This window comes from Thalassophryne amazonica, chromosome 15 (genome assembly GCF_902500255.1).
Source record: "Thalassophryne amazonica chromosome 15, fThaAma1.1, whole genome shotgun sequence".
NCBI lineage: Eukaryota > Metazoa > Chordata > Actinopteri > Batrachoidiformes > Batrachoididae > Thalassophryne > Thalassophryne amazonica.
This window is the reverse complement of record NC_047117.1, coordinates 61,089,072-61,107,566: the sequence shown is the minus strand read 5'-3', so window position 1 is coordinate 61,107,566 and position 18,495 is coordinate 61,089,072. Positions and strand designations below refer to the sequence as shown.

At 41.9% G+C, this 18,495-nt stretch overlaps 1 protein-coding gene across 1 annotated transcript; it reads left to right on the top strand.

The window, feature by feature from the left end:
* The first annotated feature begins 1,205 nt into the window (after nt 1-1,205).
* On the top strand, nt 1,206-16,641 carry pglyrp2 (peptidoglycan recognition protein 2). The gene is made up of 4 exons (XM_034188181.1): nt 1,206-1,455; nt 14,853-15,713; nt 15,841-16,051; nt 16,154-16,641. Exons 1-4 carry the CDS (start codon nt 1,398-1,400, stop codon nt 16,455-16,457), a joined length of 1,434 nt encoding a protein of 477 aa, XP_034044072.1. The 5' UTR covers nt 1,206-1,397; the 3' UTR covers nt 16,458-16,641.
* Nucleotides 16,642-18,495: the final 1,854 nt, after the last annotated feature.

Sequence of the window (18,495 nt, the reverse complement as noted above, 5' to 3'; positions counted from 1 at the left end):
GTCTGAGGCCATAAGAAGATCATTTGTAACCTTCACTAATGCTGTTTCTGTACTATGATGAATTCTGAAACCTGACTGAAACTCTTCAAATAGACCATTCCTCTGCAGATGATCAGTTAGCTGTTTTACAACTACCCTTTCAAGAATCAATCAGGCGTGTATGGTAGAGTGTCCAGACAGAAGCCATTCCTTAGTAAAAGGCACATGGCAGCCCACCTGGAGTTTGCCAAAAGGCACATCAAGGACCCTCAGACCACAAGAAACAAAATTCTCTGCTCTGATGAGACGAAGATTGAAGTCTTTGGTGTGAATGCCAGGCATCATGTTTGGAGGAAACCAGGCACCATCCCTACAGTGAAGCATGGTGGTGGCAGCATCATGCTGTGGGGATGTTTTTCAGCAGCAGGAACTGGGAGACAAGTCAGGATTGAGGGAAAGATGAATCCAGTAATGCACAGACATATCCTGGATGAAAACCTGCTCCAGAGTGCACTTGACCTCAGACTGGGGTGATGGCTCATCTTTCAGCAGCACAATGACCCTAAGAACACAGCCAAGATATCAAAGGAGTGGCTTTAGGACAACTTTGTGAATGTCCTTGAGTGGCCCGGCCAGAGCCCAGACCTGAATCTGATTGAACATCTCTGGAGAGATCTGAAAATGGCTGTACACCGACACTCCCCATCCAACCTGATGGAGCTTGAGAGGTGCTGCAAAGAGGAATGAGCAAAACTGCCCAAAGATAGGTGCACCGAGCTTGTGGCATCTTGAGGCTGTAACTGCTGCCAAAGGTGCATCAACAAAGTACTGAGCAAAGGGTGTGAATACGTATCTACATGTGATTTTAGTTTTTTATTTTTAATAAATTAGCAAAAACTTCAAAAAAAGCTTTTTCATGTTGTCATTATGGGGTGTTGTGAGTAGAAGTTTGAGAGGAAAAAGTATTTACTTCATTTTGGAATAAGGCTGTAACATCACAAAATTTGTAAAAAGTGAACCGCTGTGAATACTTTCTGTATGCATGGTACTGTGTAATCTGGATGGAGAGTGGAACTGCAAAATACACCTAAAGCAAGCAGTTATTTTGGCATCCATACAGTGCTTTCATGAGAACACACTTCAGCTTAATGGTATCCAAATCAATATTTGGCAGCATGAGTGTCCAAAGAGTAAACTCACTGTTGCAATCATACGTACACAAACACTCCTGTCAGATGTTGGGACCAGGCCACCACTGTGCATTTCCTTACATGTACTAGGGCGCCCGTTTGTTAGGTATTGTAGAACTTTCAACAACTCATTTCCATTTGTTCAGATTCTATTTTGTCCAAGTAGCAAGGAGGAACTCTAACTGTGGTTCTTTAGGTTTACAGAGAGGTCTTTCTTTAACATATGACATGACTTTTTATGGACCTTTGTTTCTTCTTCTGGCTTTGTCCTACAACAGAGCTACAGGTATTTCACACTATGATCGGCAAACATTTATTACTCATAACATTTATATTCTGATTGTGTAGCATTACTTCATTTTTGACACACTAACAATCATTTTCTCAACAACTGTGACACATTATATTGCCTTTACAATGGCATGGAAGAAACCATAGTTGTTGAGTGTCTCTGCCAAGGAGGTCATGATTTCAGTGTAGTTTGTTTGTTTAACAGGATTATGCAAAAACTACTGAACTGATTTTTGTGAAACTTGGGTGGAAGGGTGGAGTATTATATGGGACAAGAAGGAAACTGTTATATTTTGTAGTGATCTGATTAAGGGGGCAGAACCACTTTTTCCATTTTCTTTAGCAGCATTTTCATGAATGGCTCAAGAGATAATGCACAGACCTTTATAAAAGTGAAGCCATCTGTGGAGCCCTGCTGTCTAACAACAGATGAGATTTGGTGTGGATCCAGATAATCCAGATTTTGCAGATTTTGAAAATTTTAAAAATGCCATATCTTTCAGAGTTAAAGAAAGTTCACTGATATTTATATTTTGAAGGTTACCCAATCAGAGGAGTAGCTCCAAAGTTTTTTCAATGTTTTAACAAGATTGCACAAGAATTGGTATCTGTTAGCACTCAAAGACCTGCATGCTAAAATTAGTGAAGTCACAATTTTAAACAATTCAAGGTGAGCATAAAAATGTTGGGTTTGTGTCACTAAGTCCATGCTATAAATACTGTTCACAGAAAATGTGCCTAAAAGTCTCTTTTCTCCATTATGGAAAGAGCAAGTTTTCATACTCTGGTAAAGAATGCTTCAGTGTCAAACGTGCACTCTAAATCTGTGAATGTTCAAATTAATTAAAAAGATTAAGTAGTGTAAACCCAAAGTCTTACAAAAATGTTTGACTTACTTAAATATTTCAAGTTTGTGTAACATGGTCTTGCTTTTTGAGTAAATTAAACTCAGAATTTTTGATTGACTTGAACTAATTGTATATTAAGTAAGCAAAGCTTACTTAAAAGTATAAAAAAGCAGCAAAGTATAACTTTAGCACAACTTAAAAGAATTAAGTAATTATATATGGAAATATTTGAGTTGACTTAGTGAACACTTGAGCAGTGGTGGTGGTGGGGAAGTGGTTAGTGTGCTTGGTTTTTGTGCAGAAGGTTCCTGGTTCAAACCCCACCCCTGCCACATTTTTTCCATGTAATGTGGAGTTGCATCAGGAAGGACATCTGGTGTACAACTTATGTCAGCTCAATATGCATTTCCACCTCAGATCTGCTGTGCTGACCCTGAGGGAAAAGCAAGGGGGTAGCTGAAGGGACTTACTTTTACTTCATGAACACTTTAATTTAATTGTAATCATGAGGTACAAGTAGCATATAATCAAAACCTATAAGTTCTGGGAACAATTGACTTTAAGTTTATGAACTCAAAAATATTATGGGAACTGATTACCTCAGTATTTTTGAATTCTGCTAACTTGTTTGGTTTTACAATGTGCTTTTTTAGTCTGAAAAGACCAATCATAGGCGCCCCATCACGCATCTCCATGACTGCTGACTGCTACGACTCTTTCAGCACCCTCAAACATGGCAAGAAGACATTAAAGTCAGTGAAACCCCACCAGGTCATTTAGATTTCGGAGCAATCAAAGACGCAAAAAACAGTCCAGTTTATTCTTGCCTTTCTGGAACATGTAAACCTCCCCAGAAGTTAATTTTCACAACAACCTGTATGACCAAGGCAAAGCTGCGGAGCAAGAGGGCAGTGAAGCTGAAGAAGATTTAGAAGAAACATTTCATTCCACAGACCTCTGCCAGGACAGGCTTATTTAATTTTTCATGATAAATATATCAAGTACTAGACTAGGTGACTTGGTTCCTTTGAGGTATCCATGTTCTTCAATACTTTTTGTTTGCTCTGCTTATAACCAACATATGATAATATTCATGAACACATAACTGAATGCCTTTAACTAGCAGCTGTGCTCCTAATTTCCAGGCCAGGAGCATTGACACTGCGTGCACAATTATTATGCAAGTGAGTTTTTTGACCTTACCATTTCTAAGCATGTTTTCCCAATTCCAAGCTCTATAAACCCAGTCTTATATAATGTACCTCAAAGTGATACTTGAGTGAAAGTACAAGTATCTTACCAAAAAATTACTTTGGCAAAAGTTAAAGTCTCCTTTAAAAATATTACTTGAGTAAAAGTCTTAAAGTGTCTGACATTTACTGTACTTAAGTATCAAAAGTAAATTTCTCATAAAATGTACTTTAAGTAAAAGTCAAATCCAAAACGAGTGGAGAGTGAAACGGCGACACAAAAAGAAAGACAGTGTGGTGTCTGGATAAACCAGGAGGGGGCCTCAGCCCCTATAAAAGGCTGGATCCGCCTCTGGCAGAGCAGTTGGTGTTGGTGATGGGATGAGTGAGGAACAGGTGGATGGAAATAGCTGTAAATAAAATTGTCTTCATTTTCTGAAGATGCAGTCTTTTTCCTGGAAGACCCACACACAATTTTCTGTTAAACACAACAGCCAGGCTCTTGTGAAACAGAACAGTCATTTATAGTACCAAATTTAAGGAAAAGTAAACAAAAAACAAACAAAAAAACAAAACAAAAAACAAACAATGCAAGCGTCACCACCACCAACCACTGCAAAGCAACAAAATGCGGTGCTCTTTGCGCTCTTGAATCCAAAACATGGCGCCGCTTTTACCCACTGCATCTCCGCAGAAATTTCAGATAAAACAAAACAGCCACGCCTGCCAGTTTTGTCGATACTGAAGTTTCAACCCTTAAGTTCAGCAGGAGCCGATCCGTGTATGTGTGTGCGTGGCGTGTGCATGTTTGGAGTCCAAAGCGCAGATGGCCCCCTTTTCACCCTCCACTCTCTTCTTCCTCAGCGGGGGGCACAGATTCAACCTGTCATCTTTTATTATTATTATTGTTATTATTTTGTCTTTTAAACTTGTTTTATGTCAAACACAGCACTTGCTGCAGGGGTGAAAGGCATACCCCTGCACTGCATCTGAAGAGGACATCTCTTCCTGGTACAGCGCTCCGGGTTACTTTCACCTCTGCAAACAGGTATTACCCAATCAAATTTCTTCTACTTTTATATTGTAGTAACGGAGATGGTTCAGGGAAATGTATCGCAGTAAAAGTATACATTTTAATGAGGACCTTTAGTAAAGTGAAAGTTTCCAGATATGTAAATAAAGTAAAGTACAGATACATCAAAATCCTACTACTTAAGCACAGTAACAAAGTATTTCTACTTTGTTACATTACAACACTATATAAACCTGAATACATATTGGTTTTAAGCATTCTGAGGTGACGTATTTATTTAATGAGGGAGGTTGTGGCCTAAAGTAATTAATACCCTCTTTTAATGTGTGTATAATTATTTGGCAGCCTTTCACAGGGATGAATGCAACAATCTCGAAATAGTTAAGCTATTGAGGTGTAATCACCAAACAATCAATTGTTTTGTTGCAAATAGTCAACGGGGTTACAAGAAATGTAGAGAAGAAAAGATGCAGATAAACTGCACAAGTCTTGAGAAGGATTAAACATGATGCTACCAGGAACCCATTATCTTCCGGTACCACTGTATTCCAGAACTACAACCTTCCTGGAGTGGCCAGAAGTACAAGGTGTTCAGTGCTATGAGACATGGCTAAAGAAGGAAAGTTGAACCACAACCTTATATATTATATTATATTATATTTATTATATATATTATATATATTATTATATTATATTATATTTTGTATTGTTACATGGGAAACAAGGTACTAGTAGATTCAGTAGATTCTCACAAATCCAACAAGACCAAGCATTTGTAGAAGAATTTTTAGGTCCATATTTGAACTGTGATGAACTATCAAGTGTCCTGATCCGAACTGTATGTCCTCTGGTTGAACTAGCAGGTGTTCAACCCAAAAAAAAGGGCTCTATTAGTCATTTAGTCTGTCAGGGGCTTTCCAAGGCCTTTTAGGTGCTTTCCCGCAGGCCGCGTGCAGGGGCCTCAGGCCAGCTGCACGTGTGGCTGAGGCCACGTGCGGAGGGGGCCTCAGGCCAGCTGCACCTGTGGCTGAAGGTCTTTTAAAAAAATCAGTTGTAAATCCTTCATGTTTTAATGGGAGCGTTTGTCACATTGAAATAATGGCCTAACACCTGCTTAGGGTTCACTAGAGGACGCTTCCAATAGAAAACCATGTCTTGGGAATGAAATAAATAAAAAAGTCGAAGGAGGAGCGATGCCCGCGGGTCTCCAATAAATAGACGAGCGCGGTTGTCATATTCAGTCTCTCTAGAGGACTCAGTTTGTCTAAGCTTTGTGTCGAAGGCTTAAATAAACTTAAAAACTCTGTGCATTTTATCTTGCTTAAGGCTGAATTATTCTAAAGTGTTGTGTCATTTTCTAGCATATCACTTGCAATTAGTTTGTGTTATCTAAAAGACGACATCCTGAGAAGACTAAAGACGAGCCGCGACAGAACTTGGCGAGCCAGCTTCAGGAGGGTCCAGGGGCATTCCGGCAGCCTGGGGCAGTCCAGCTCATCCCTCCAGACCGTAAATAACAGTGATCACGACTAAAAGGTAAGCAGAAACCTTTTATAATTTCTGCATGATCTGGAGGAGTGAGTCGGGATTTCCGCCCAAGTTGACAGGTGATATTTTTTAATTGCCTCTTACCCAAAAGAACCTGGACTAAGAAAATTGATAAGAGACTAAAAAAAGATAAGATTGAAAATTATCAGGCCTTGTAGATAAAATGCTCAGAAGGTGTGTGTGTTCCCGGGAAAAAGAATGTCTATGTGAGTGAAAGTTCAGGAATGTTCATGAACTCTGGTGCGGAAAGAGTGCGTGGAGAACTAACCTGGATGCTTGGGGAATAATTGGTGTTGAAATTCGTTACTAACGTGCCGGCTGATAGCATGCGCTGTAGGGGTTAATTTAGGGGAGTATACTGACAAATAGATACAAGGTAATACAAGGTTATTTAAAGAGTTTAACAGAGACTGAAGTGAAATAAGTGAGAAAAAAGAGTTTAACAAGAGAATACGTGCAGAGAAAGCACAAGATAAGCGCCTGAGGGGGCGCAGTAGAAATACCGTACGTGATAAAGAGATTTAAAGAGAAAAGTGCAAAGAAGCACAGCTGACAGTAAGTAAAAGAGCTCAATAAAGGACGTCATTTTTTAAGAAAAGAGAAAAACTATAAAAATAATAAATAAATAGAGAGTTAGTGCAGAATACATGAGAATTAATGAAGCAGAAAATAGTGCAGTAAGGCACCAGATACACGCTTGTGGGGCGTGGGAGAAGAATAAGTAATTAAGTACACAGTAATATGAGTTTTTTATAAGAAAAGAAAAAGAGAGTATTTTCAGTGCAAAGGCACATTAAGCTCACGAGGAGCTCAGTAAGTGAAGAAAAAAAGGTAGAAGAAAGTGCAGAAAAGCACAGGATACGCACGCGAGGCGCGGTAAGGCGTAGAAGTAAATGAAATATTGTATGCTCAGAAAGGAGCTTGTGAAAATAATATAGTAAGCACAGGATACGCACGCGAGGCGCGGTAAGGCGTAGAAGTAAATGAAATATTGTATGCTCAGAAAGGAGCTGGTGAAAAATAATATATTAAGCACAGGATACGCACGCGAGGCGCGGTAAGGCGTAGAAGTAAATGAAATATTGTACGCTCAAAGAGGGCTTGAAAAAAGTAATATATGAAGTTGCTGACAGCGCCGGAGAAGCTGTCTAACGTGAAGAAGAGATACATGCTTAAACAGAACACATTGGTGTTAAGTGAATAAAAAGGTTGTTTAAAGCCGCGGAGTGAAAAGTGGCAGAAGTCTAGATAGAGATATATAGAAAGTTGTTTTTAATAATTTTTGTGTATAAAGCTTTTGAAGATTGGTGTGTGGGAGAGTGGAGAGTAATCTGTGTAAAGCTGTGAGAACTTGCAGGCTGGCTGACATACAAGATTAATGTGAAAGAGTACGAGGGGGAGGTATTTAGACCCAACAGGAGGACTTGGGAGGTGCATGACAGGCAGAGAGGAAAGTGTGAAACAGAGGCAGTGAAGAAAAAGACAGGAGAAGAGTGCTATGTAAATACAGAGAAGGTAGATATTATTTCAAAGAGAGAAAACTAATAAACAAACATAGCAGAAAAAGACGAGAAGCAGAAAGTAAAAAAAAAAAATAAAATAAAATAAAAATTAGAAGGGAAATAGAAAGTCGGGAGCAACGACATTAGGAGGTGTTAGGGTTGTAAGAGGATTAAATAAATAAAGTTGGTTATAAATCAAAAGAGTTAAAGCTTAGATTATAGTGAAAAAGCTGACAGACTGATCAATGCTTGGGACAGTCTTTGATGGGAGACTTAAGTGATGATGAAATAATACTCCCAGAACATTACTTGACTGACGGAGACATCGAAACCCAGGGAATCAGGACACATTTTTGGCTGGAAAGGACCTATTTTGACAGGGTAGGAGCAGAACATTGGCAGGACGAACAAGAGATCAATCAGAAATTATGGCAGATTACTAAGGTAATCAATCTGAAGCAAAAGAAAGAACAATTCCCTCTAATTAATTGGGAGCTGCTGATAAGACGTCTGTGGCATCAGGGTTTAACCCCGTGGCTGGAGCTGCTTTGTGCTGATCCTAATAAAGAACTTAGCATACCATTAAATCATTTAATAACACTACCAACCGATCCAGGTGAAGAACTGTTTCCTAGGTTGACTCTGACTGTGGTCCCAAGGAAGGTTCGGTGGGAAACAGGTAAATTTTCATATTTAGTTAAAGAAAAAGAAGACGGGCATAGCAGTTGGAAATTTAATCCTTTTAAGGGTTTAAAATACAAAACAGGTGTTACAGCCAGCAAGTTATTGGTCTGGATCAGGACAGCCCCTGAGGGACTACCAGAACACCATAGAAACACCTCACATAGCGTTTGTCAGGGTTACATGGGTAACTCTCAAGGTCAAGGTCGGGAAAGTACCCCGCTAGACCTAGTACTAAGAAAATATCCAGGAAAACGCACTAAGGCCAACCAATGTATGAGAAAGTGGCACAAAAGGTCACATGGGGGCAGGCAATGGCCTTTGGAGGGATCATTTGATCCGGTGATGTGTGAAGCAGTTGCGGTAGAAATACAGAAAAAAAGAAATTAAAGATCAGCAGAAGAACGTAAATAACAACAAAAAACGCACTGAAGAAAAAGAAGTTTTGGCCTTGTTCAAGCAGGAAGCACAGAGGCTACAGCAGAAAAGAGAAAAAATGACAGAGGAAAGATCCAAGAGACTAAAGCCAGTGCACCGAGCTGGGAATCAGAGCCACCCCCATATAAACGTCATGATATGGGAAAGACAGCTGGACAATTTGTATTAGGAACTCGTGAAGAGGACCAAGGCATGGATGTGGAGGGCAAATTCACACTGACACTAAAAGCTCGAGAGCCACAAGGAGACAGGTCCTCAGTCTGTCAAATGGATCATACAAGGTCTCCAAGTCCGAAAGTAAGTGGTCGCTCACCACGACCAGCAGGGGGGGCCACAAATAACAGTGACACGGAGGCAGACGAGGATAAAGAGAGAGACCTGAAGGCTCCGCCTGCACATCGAGGTCCACTGAAAACCGTCCCCTCCCACCATAAGTCAGCCGACTGGACCTTCACAGGCTATAGAGGCTCCGAAGAGTGGCACAAGAGCTTCTGTGACACACTGGATCTGGCCAGAAGAGATAATGAAGAACTAGCTGAGCAACTTCGGCTAGCGAAGGAAAGAATACAAAGACATAGGGACACCGAGGAAAGAAGAATATTACAACAGTCGACGCCCAATCAAGGGAATCACATTATACAGCCACCCACCCGAAAGATTTCTGGTGAGATCATCATTGAGAGTGCAAAAGAGGCCCGACTCAGGCAAAGACAACGATGTGTAGCCAAAGACATAGCGGCTTTAGAACAGAATATAACCGACTGGATGGACTGCCTGGAACCAGTCAGTCGCACTCGATCTGGAAGACAGTATGGAGCCCCCACAGAAGAAGAGGAGGACGAAGACCTCATATGCCCATTGGTGGTTAGAAATGGTCTTCATGTGTATACCCCATGGAGCTGGACAGACATGGTGGGGCTGGCCAACAGGCTGCCAGACATCACCCAAGGAGCTGGGAGATGGATAACTGCCTTAGAAGAGGGCACTGCAGGGGTAACCTTGTCTTTAGGTGACATAAAAGCCTTGCTAATGCATGTCATGGGAAAACATGACACTGAAGAATTAGCAGGAAAGGTTGGACTAACACAAATGATGGGCACAAATCAACATGATGAAGTCCCCTTTAATTGCTATAGAAACTCCATGTGGGAAGGACTGAGAAGAAAGTACCCTGAGGTCTTGGATCCCTCTAAATTGGATGATGAGGAGTGGACACCTGAAGAGTGCCCAAAGAAGTTCCTGCACCGATTCCAGAAGAGATGGGCGGAGGAAACAGGAAATGCATGGAACCATTCTCCAGCAACTGAAATCCTGTTTAAAATAACTGTAAAAAAGGCTCTACCAGATGAGGTTCAGAAAGCCCTAGATGGAGTTGTGGGACTATCAAAAATGAATTGGGCTTTATACTCTGAGCATATTTGTCACCATCTTGAAATCTACAAGAAAGAAAAACAAAAAGAAAAAGATGCAGCAAAATCCCTGACGAAAAAATTGGTGCAGATGCAGTTGGGAGAGCTAACCAAAGTCAAGAAAGAAAAAACAAAGACCCAGGCACCAATGATGAGCCCTGTTCCTTCTGAGTCGGCAAGCACAGGCCCTACGGCAAACACTGCTGCCACCTTACAGGCACCTGTGGTAACAGCCACACAGAGCCCCCAAGGAGCAGCAGGGAGCACTGCTGCAGGAGAAGTCTCAGCACCAGTGGAGCATCACTATCACTACCATAGCACTGGCACACCCGGAAATGGACCCACCTACAGTCATGGGTGGAGAGGAGAGTCACGGAACTTTCAAGGTCAAAGAGGAGGGTGGCGAAGAGGATCTCGCCAACCTTCATTTGGAAGCAGATTCCAAAACTCAGCTCCCAGGAACAGTCAAGCGGGACCGCCTATGGGACCAACACCCCCAATAGGGGATCAACCCTCTAATGAGTGTTGGAGCTGTGGACAACCTGGACATCGAATGAGAAATTGTCCGGCCCGACCTTGGGTTGGACCCTCTGCCTATTGGCAATAGGGGGGCCTAGAGAAGACAGAGGGGGAAACGGTGGCATTGGCTATTTCGATGATACCTAAGGAAGAGCCAACCGTCACTGTTAATATACAAAACAGAGATTTCCCTTTCATGGTGGATACAGGGGCAACATACTCTTGCATAGGGAAAATGGGCGCTCATCTCCCCCTCTCTGGGTCTGTAATTAAGACCATCGGCTTCTCTGGGAAGACTCAAATAATACCGTTTACACGCCCACTTCCTGTAACGATTGCAGGAAAAACAATTGAAGCACCCCTGTTATACTCACAAAATACACCTGTGAATTTGCTGGGAAGAGACATTTTATGTAAGCTACAAACCCAGATAGTGTGTACCCATCAAGGACTGCAAATACACTTTCCTGACGAAGCACTCGCCAACATTATGGTGCTTATGGACATGGAAAACAAGGTCCGACCTGTGCAACCCATGGTATACTGGCTGAAGTTACAACCAGAAAATTCAAATCTTCAACTGCAATGGGAAAAATGGAAGCCCTGGGCCGAACAACACTATGAAGCAGTATATACACCTAGTTTACCTTTACATGTCACCCTGATGTTCGATGCCAAACAAGAACAAACTGACTATGCATGCTGCTGGGATGCATTGATGAATCAACGGCTGTTTCACATAACCACCACAGAAATTTATTTAGGCCCCCAAGGGGCCGCAGCTTCTGTCAAGCTAACTTCAGCTGAACAACAATGGTATCAAGTGCCGAATGCCATGCCTCATGTGACCCTTTTAGTCTCAGAAAAGTACGAATCCCATGACCTAGGTCCAATGGTAAAGACAGCCTCAGAAGTTGAAGAATGGCAAAACATGGAAAGTCCACAAGTACATCTGTCAAAAGACCAGCAGTTTATACGAATTAATTTAAAAGTAAATGATGAGGCTATAGCTCAAAAAGTGGAGCTCAATCCTAGACCAGAGGGACAGATGGTGTTATCGGCCCAACAAGAGAAATTGTTAGAGCAAATACCACCAGTGGTGTGGTCCAAAAGCAAAACGGATGTAGGACTAGTAAAAACAGCCTTACCAGTAAAAATAAAAGTAAAACCGGGAGCAAAACTGCCTCACCAAAGGCAGTATCCATTAAAACCTCAGGCTATTGAAGGCATAAAACCAGTAATTAAGGGACTAATGGCAGCTGGAGTTTTAATAAAAACTGCAAGCCCATGCAATACTCCTATCTATCCTATCCCTAAAAACAATACCAAAGAGTATCGGCTGGTACATGATCTGCGTCCTATCAATGCAATAATAGAAATGGATGCACCTATAGTACCTACTATACTATACTATCAAGCATCCCTGCTGGAGCAAAATGGTACACAGTAATCGATCTGTGTTCAGCCTATTTCAGTGTGCCTGTGCACCCAGACTCACAACATTTGTTTGCATTCACATTTCTGGGACAACAGCTAACGTATACACGGCTACCTCAGGGACTGAACCTGTCCCCAGCCATCTTTAACAAAGCCCTGGCTGAAGATTTACAACACCTTGATATACCCAGTACATTGGTGCAATATATGGATGATCTCCTTATTGCATCAGAGACTCAAGAACAGTGTGAAAAAGATTCATTAATTGTATTGCATGCATTGGCAGATGGAGGTCATAAAGTAAGTAAGGACAAATTGCAGTTCTGCAAACAACAAGTAGAATACTTGGGAAGACAGTTGTGTGGGACCACGCGATGTATAGCCCCAAGCCAAGTGGAGGCTATAATCAAGGCTCCCAAACCCCAAACAGTGGGACAGATGCTTTCATTCCTTGGGATGGCAGAGTACAGTCGGCCGTGGATTTGTGATTATGCTATAAAAACTGCACCTTTGCGTGCCATAATTAGAGCAGTGGGGCAAACAAGCAATGCAGCTCTCCTCGTCTGGACAGATCAGGCAACGGGAGCTTTTGAGGCCCTAAAAACAGACATGCAATCTGCTCCCGCGTTAGGTAGCCCAGATTATGGGAAACCTTTCCATTTGTATGTTACTGAAAAAACTGGATATGCTTGTGCTGTACTAATGCAGGAAACAAATGAAGGAAAACAACCATTGGCCTATTATAGTACAAAGCTTGACAACACTGAAACAGGATTGCCACCATGCTATCAGGGTCTAGCAGCAGCTGCCTTTGCATTTCAAAAAGCATCATCCATAATCATGGGACATGCAGTAACGTTGTACACGTCGCATCAGTTACATGCCCTGCTAACCAGTCAACGTTTTGTCTTAACACAAGCTAGACGCACTGGATATGAAGTTGTGCTGTCCGCTCCAGAAATAACAATACAACGTTGTCACACGGTGAATCCCGCCACCAAATTGACCACACCGTTAGATGGTACTCCACATAACTGTGTGGCAGAGACAGAGAAATTTTTGAGAGCCAGAGAACATTTGTATAATCACGCCATAGATGCAGATCTAACCCTGTTCGTGGATGGCTCATGCTTTCGGGATGCCGCAGGATTGCATGCGGGTATGGGGATTGTTAAACTAAACACGGATGGCGAGACCTTTGAATTACTGGAGTCCCAAGGAATTGATCAGCCTTGTTCAGCCCAACTGGCAGAAATCAAAGCCTTAACTATGGCTTTCCAGATAGCTAAAGATCAACGTGTTAATATCTACACAGACTCAGCCTACGCTTATGGCGTATGTCATGTACATGCAAACATTTGGAAACAAAGGGGATTCCAGAGAGCAGATGGCACCCCTGTCACTCATGGAGAAGCGATTTCCCAACTGTTACAAGCTCTCCAATTGTGCATTGTGCATTTTATCTTGCTTAAGGCTGAATTATTCTAAAGTGTTGTGTCATTTTCTAGCATATCACTTGCAATTAGTTTGTGTTATCTAAAAGACGACATCCTGAGAAGACTAAAGACGAGCCGCGACACATTCATGATATGCACAACTTTGGTTTGGAACCAGAAGTTTGCTCGTTTACTAGTGTGCTTGGGGTCATTGTCTTGTTGAAACACCCATTTCAAGGGCATGTCCTCTTCAGCATAAGACACTCTCCAGTCCACAAAATATTCCTCCATTTCTCTTTAGGCCAGTTGATGTGTTCTTTGGCAAATTGTAACCTCTTCTGCACGTCTTTTATTTAACAGAGGGACTTTGCGGGGGATTCTTGCAAATAAATTAGCTTCACACAGGCGTCTTCTAACTGTCACAGCACTTACAGGTAACTCCAGACTGTCTTTGATCATCCTGGAGCTGATCAATGGGTGAGCCTTTGCCATTCTGGTTATTCTTCTATCCATTTTGATGGTTGTTTTCCATTTTCTTCCACACGTCTCTGTTTTTTGTCCATTTTAAAGCATTGGAGATCATTGTAGATGAACAGCCTATAATTTTTTGCGCCTGCGTATAAGTTTTCCCCTCTCCAATTAACTTTTTAATCAAACTACGCTGTTCTTCTGAACAATGTCTTGAACGTCCCATTTTCCTCAGGCTTTCAAAGGGAAAAGCATGTTCAACAGGTGATGGCTTCATCCTTAAATAGGGGACACCTGATTCACACCTGTTTGTTCCACAAAATTGATGAACTCACTGACTGAATGCCACACTACTATTATTGTGAACACCCCCTTTTCTACTTTTTTTTTTTTTTACTAATAGCCCAATTTCATAGCCTTAAGAGTGTGCATATCATGAATGCTTGGTCTTGTTGGATTTGTGAGAATCTACCGAATCTACTGGTACCTGTAACAATAAGAAATATACTCAAAACCTGGATTAATCTTTGTAGTCACATAGCACTACTATTATTCTGAACACTACTGTACAACGTACCTAGCAATTGTGCACGTAGTGTACGTCAAAGCAAAGTGCAAAAACTACCAAACTTTAAAAGTGGCGCAATCTCACAATGGATGAAGTTTGAAAATGCTGAAAACCTGTCTGCAAACACTTTATACATCAAGGGTTACAACGGACTTTGACTCACTTAAACTATCAGACTTGATTTTTACAAAATGGACATTTTGTGACTTTAGTACTTTTAGCACGAGGGTCTTCACTTCAAGTGTTGGCAGAGGTATGTGGTCGAAGTGCTGTTCTGTGCTCCTCCATGTGGTTTCTTAATTTGCTTCCCCCCAGGAGTACACCTACGGAATATGGACAGCTTCATCCGTGCTGTGCAGCAGGTTGAAGATTCCAATCCAGATCTGTCTGCTCTTGCTCTGGTCAGGGGATTACGGAGGACCGCCGGCCACGATGACGCAATGACTGTCTATTATTTGGGTGCTTCAAATAATATTAGTAATGCTGAGGGTCTAGAGACAGCTATTCTTAATGCCTCGTCTTTCAGCTTTTTTGATAAGGCCACCCACCACATTGTGACAGACCATGGAGACGAGAGAGGGGTTGTTCTCACCCCAGATGGCACCACAGTAGCCCTGGCACCATTACTCCTTGGAATTGAAATGGGTCTGAAAGTCAGAATAGAAGGGGCACCCGCTGATGGGATATTCCCTCTTACCTTAGGAAGATCACTAGGCTTGACTTTCCTCAGCCTTCAGGGCATCCCACCATCTCAACGGCTGGGGCCAGATGGATGCTGGGATAGCGTACTCTATCCAAAGGTTTTTAAGCTATCTTGGGCTCCTACTCTGGCCACTGATGCTGTTATCCACGGGGGCATGGATGGTGTCATACTAGGCATGAACCTCATGAATTTGTCTATGTCTGAACCCTCACAGACACTCAGTGAGATTTTAAAAGGATACTACCTTTATATCCTGCAAGAGGCACAGAGTCTGGATGACATGCCCAACGTTGTCAGTGCAAGGCGAAGAGAGATTTCAAGATCCATTCTGGAACCTCTTGATCTTCACAGTCAGGTGATGGAGACACTAGCATTGGTCTGGAAGTTGGAGAAGACAGAATGGTTCGCATTAGATACTGGAGTAACAAAGGCTGTTAAGGATGGTCTGCAAGCTTTTGTACACAAGTACTGGGGTAAGCTGTGAAATAAGCCAAACAGGCATTTACGTACAACAGGTCTTTCAATATTTTCCAACTGTGTTGTCGTATGTGGTTTGGTGGCAAGATGTGACATGAGGATCCTATCTTCACATCTCCCCAGACTGTCCTCATATCATCTCTCGCTGTCACTGGGGAGCAAAGCCCTACCAAGGAATACGTGAGCCACTATCTCTACCGCTTCAGTTTCTCTACGTTCACCACACCTACCAGCCGTCCTCACCCTGTTTGTCCTTCCCAAGCTGCTCTCGTGACATGAGGGCCATGCAACGCTTCCACCAGGATGTCCGTGGCTGGGATGACATTGCCTACAGGTGACAACAACATTTGGGGTTAACCAAATGTGTCATACATAGATCATTCCTAAATTGTATGCATTGATTAATAATGTTCCTTTTTGTCTTTTGTGACCTCAGCTTTGTCATTGGTTCTGATGGTTACGTCTATGAAGGCATAGGTTGGAATTACCGTGGTACACACACCAGGGGCCGAAACTCAGTTGGGTTTGGCGTGTCCATCATCGGTAACTACACCGCCACCCTGCCGTCTCGCCATTCCATGAATCTGCTGCGCCATCGTCTTGTCCAGTGTGGCATTAATGGAGGAAAACTGGCAGCCAACTTCACCTTTCACGGGCACAGACAGGTGGTGAACTACACTGCCTGTCCAGGAGACGCACTGTTTTCAGAAATCAGCAGCTGGGAGCACTTCAAGGAATAGCACAACCCCACACTCAACTGGGGGCCAACATGGACAACTGTTAAATTCTTTCATACAGTAATACATTTGAGCATATGCCTTGCTTGATTTCTTCATGTTGGATGGAGGAGTTTAATGCCTTCACCAATGAGGAGAAAGGGAAAGTTTGTTGCCTTGTTTGTTTCTTTGTGTACACCCCAACTAAAAGCAAAATTTGGTGAAGAGATGGTCCTTGTGTCAAAAGTGTTGAATCATTTTTTAAAGGTAAATCCGATATATATTTCCTTCCAAAACTTTTTTCTATTTTTTAATCTCTTTATGGCATCATACAGTGAATATCTACAACTGATAACTACAACAACAGAAACAGCTGTAGTTTTTCCTTCAAGTACACCTTATTTTATTTTCATGTGACCGACTCAATTTTTTTTTCATCTTTTGTGTGGTCAACTTCATTTCATTTCTTAATATACATCCATGCTTTCTTCCTTCTTATTTTTATTCCTCCATCAAGACCTGCAACACATTCCAAAAAAGTTGAGACAGGGATAGTTTATTCTAAATATAAGGATTAAATCATCACTTTTACAGTTAGTTTTCTCAAGACAAGTCAGGGGATGGATACATGAACATTTCCAATTCACTGAATATGTTTTGGACTTTGTTTACACTAAACATTAAGAATTACACAAAGTATGGCACTGCATGGTAAACCTGTGTCAAGTAAACAGTTCTCAACAAATGAGTGACCATCGTGGAAGAAGACTCATGATGGAAGCTGCCAAGACACCCAAGACAGCTCTGAAAGATTTAACAGTTTCTGTTGATGTAAGTGGAGAAACTCGGCACAGTGCAACATTTGCCTGTTGCAATCTCATTCCCATCTTCATGTCAGAGTGGAGTTAAAAGGAATCGTAAAACATGAAAATCTAGGGTAGGGTAGGGTAGGGTGGTGGCCAAGCAATTAGGTGTGCTTGTTTTCAGTGCAGAAGGTTCCTGGTTTAAGGCCACCCCTTCCCATTCTCCGTGTGATGTGGGTTCGTTTCAGGAAGGTGTAAAACTTGTCAAATCAACATACAAAGCTCTGCTGAGGCAACCCCGAGTAAAACAAGGGAGAAGCTGAAGGGACTCACTTACTAGGCTCAGGTATGCAAACTGCAGCTGAAACTTTGCATTTTCTGTTGAAGAAATTGCTCCTCCACACCACTTCATCCGGAAGCTACATAGCTGGTGTTGCCTGGGTTTATTGGTGGTGTTTATTTTATTTATTTATTTATAGTTTTTCTTTTTCCATATTGTCCCAACTTTTTTGAGTTGGGTTTGGAGATCAGGCGATGATGACGTCATCCTCACATGAGCTTCACTCACAAACTGTGGCAGACTGTGGAACATTGTTTTCTTTCAGAGGGGCACTTAAGGCAGTACAAACAGTACTCTTATGTTTGTTTTTGGCAGGTAGGGGAGGGAGCAGAATTCCCTGGAAGTGACCCGTTCAAACTGGGGTTGGCAATCTGGTTTGAGCTGGATTCAATCTGGATTGCTTTCTGGCTGGATAGTGTTCCGAGCTGTTTTTCAAATCAGGCTCATCCTACACACTCAGTCAGGCTCAAGCCAAATTTGTGTGTGTGTGTGTGTGTGTGTGTGTGTGTGTGTGTGTGTGTGTGTGTGTGTGTGTGTGTGTGTATATATATATATATATATATATATACACACAGTGAGGAAAATAAGTATTTGAACACCCTGCGATTTTGCAAGTTCTCCCACTTAGAAATCATGGAGGGGTCTAAAATTTTCATCTTAGGTGCATGTCCACTGTGACAGACATAATCTAAAAAAATAAAAAAAATCCGGAAATCACAATGTATGATTTTTTAATAATTTATTTGTATGTTACTGCTGCAAATAAGTATTTGAACGCCTGTGAAAATCAATGTTAATATTTGGTACAGTAGCCTTTGTTTGTAATTACAGAGGTCAAATGTTTCCTGTAGTTTTTCACCAGGTTTGCACACACTGCAGGGATTTTGGTCCACTCCTCCATACAGATCTTCTTTAGATC

Coding starts and splice junctions, on each gene's coding strand:
- pglyrp2 (XM_034188181.1), top strand. CDS start 1,398: ATGACTTTTTATGGACCTTTGTTTCTTCTTCTGGCTTTGTCCTACAAC. Junction 1,456..14,852: donor GTCCTACAACAGAGCTACAG/GTATTTCACACT, acceptor GCTTCCCCCCAG/GAGTACACCTACGGAATATG. Junction 15,714..15,840: donor TTTTGTACACAAGTACTGGG/GTAAGCTGTGAA, acceptor ACATCTCCCCAG/ACTGTCCTCATATCATCTCT.